Raw genomic sequence first — 2,023 nt, forward strand, 5'->3', positions numbered from 1 at the left:
AGAGGTCTGCACAGGCTGGAAGCATCTCCAAGCATGGCAGCATGGCCACTGGGGAAGGGACCACGGGAAGATCTGCCACCCAGGAGGTGGGAACATCGCAAGGACTCAAGGCCATCATGGCAGGACATGGGGAAAGCGAAGGTTTTGCGTGTCTATGGACGAGGTACAGGTCCCAAATCTCCACCCGCCAACCGCTTGTGAGCCTATGGACACCCCACCCCAAGGTGAGACATTGCTTTGGGCATCGCCTCTCAGTGGGAGGGGAAGAGGGATCCCATTTTGGTGGTGTCCCCAGGAGGTGATGCCACCCCAAGAGCCATGCAGGGTGCCCGTGTCCTGTGACACCCTCCTGGACCGGTGTCCCAGCGCGTCCCCCTTTCCTCCTCACCTTCTCCTGCAAGCGCTCCAGCATGGCCGCCAAATGGGCTTCGCGGTTCTCCTTGTTGGACTCCATCTTCTGTGCCAGCTTCTCCTTGGCCATTTTGATGAAGTTGTTGTTCTCCTCGATGGCCTTTTGGATCACCTCCCGCTCGTGCTCCCGCTTCTCCGCCAGATGCTTCAGCAGCTCAGCCTCTTGGTACTGCGGGGACAAACCATGATGGCTATGGGTTCCTTCCCCTTTTGGCCAAAACCACCCCCTCCAAACTCAGCTATGGCCCCAAAGGTGGGGTAGTGCAAGGTTACGTGTCTCCATGGCACATCCCCATGCTGTGAACCTACCTTTCTCCTCTCCTCCGCTGCCTCCAGCTTCTTCTGGATCTCCTCTAGGGATGGGTCGCGCCGCCGGGGCAGGGAGGCATTGAATTCGGGGATGCCATCAAATGATGGGGGCTTCAGGATGACCTCAAAGGACTGCCCCGAGGTCCTCTTGTTGAGCTCGATGACTTCCATGTCGGAGATGACGCACCAGGTGAGGTCTACAGTGTCTGCTGGGAGAGGGTTATGGGTTGATGATCCCAGCTTTTTGGGCAAACCATCTCGGGGTCCCACACCTGTAGATCCCTCAAGGTGCCACCACCTTCCCCGATCTCCATGGGTTTCACCCAAATCCCTGGGGTTCAGCCCCAGTGTCATGGGTTGGAGCAGGGACTCCATGACACCCATCAAGGGGGTTAAGCTGGGAATATTTGGGCGAGCTGAGGGGAGTATTTGGGCTGGGAATATTTGGGTGAGCCCTGCTTTGGGGACTGGGAATGGGACCATAGAAACATCAAATCATTAAGGCTGGAGAAGGCCTCTAAGGTAATCAAGTCCAACCATCAACCCAACACCACCATGGCCACTAAACCATGTCCCCAAGTGCCACATCAACACGTTTATGGGCACTTCCAGGGATGGTGACTCCATACATTTCACTTAAAATATACTGAGCCCCTACTCAATTTTGAGTAAAAAATACTCAACCCCAACCCATCCCCTGCCTCCATAAACCTCTCTTGGTTTGAGGGTGCCCCTGCTCATGTCAAGGGGGATCTGCAGCCCCCCACAGCCCCCCATGGGTGGGCAGCAGGCTCCTACCTTCGTACGTGTACGCCGGCTTGTTCAAGGGGTCCGAGAGGAAACAGGAGCAGAAGAGGGAGACAAGAGGCAGCTCCTTCATCTTCTCTTTGTACGCTGGGAAGAGATGGGGGGATTTGGGATCAGAGGGGTGTGGGGTCCTGCCAGGCACTGGGGACAGGGACTGCCACATGGCAGGGAAGGGCTGGGACTGAGTTTTGCACAGATAATGCAAAGGGGGTGATTTGGGTGCGAAGGTGTGCAAAGGGGGAAACTGAGGCACGCAGAGGCGGAGTGGGTTATGTCTGTCCTGGTGTGTTGACTCCACGCACCATCCCCCGTGCCTGTCACCACTGGGATGTCATGAGTGTCCCAGGGGCAGAGCCATCCCTGAGGCGGTTTGGATGGAGCCTCACCCAAATGAGGGGTGTCCCAGCACGGGGTGGGTGCCTGGGCTGGGTTCATGGGGTTGGTTGAGCTGTACTGTCCCGTCCCCAGTCACAGAAATCATTGAAATGAAACTTCT

At 56.8% G+C, this 2,023-nt stretch overlaps 1 protein-coding gene across 2 annotated transcripts in view; it reads right to left on the reverse strand.

Moving 5' to 3' along the window:
- STMN4 (stathmin-like 4) overlaps positions 1 to 2,023 on the reverse strand; it is a 2,914-nt gene that overhangs the window by 594 nt on the left and 297 nt on the right. The window contains exons 2-4 of one of the 2 annotated variants that reach the window (XM_010191744.1): positions 1,519 to 1,614; positions 721 to 926; positions 389 to 580 (exon numbers count right to left, since the gene is read on the reverse strand). In XM_010191744.1, coding sequence (XP_010190046.1) covers positions 389 to 580; positions 721 to 926; positions 1,519 to 1,614 — 494 coding nt within the window. Of the gene's footprint in view, positions 1 to 388; positions 581 to 720; positions 930 to 1,518; positions 1,615 to 2,023 lie in introns of both variants that reach the window. The other variant, XM_010191743.1, reaches the window with a different exon arrangement.

Source organism: Mesitornis unicolor, unplaced genomic scaffold (genome assembly GCF_000695765.1).
Source record: "Mesitornis unicolor isolate BGI_N332 unplaced genomic scaffold, ASM69576v1 scaffold6059, whole genome shotgun sequence".
Classification (NCBI taxonomy): domain Eukaryota; kingdom Metazoa; phylum Chordata; class Aves; order Mesitornithiformes; family Mesitornithidae; genus Mesitornis; species Mesitornis unicolor.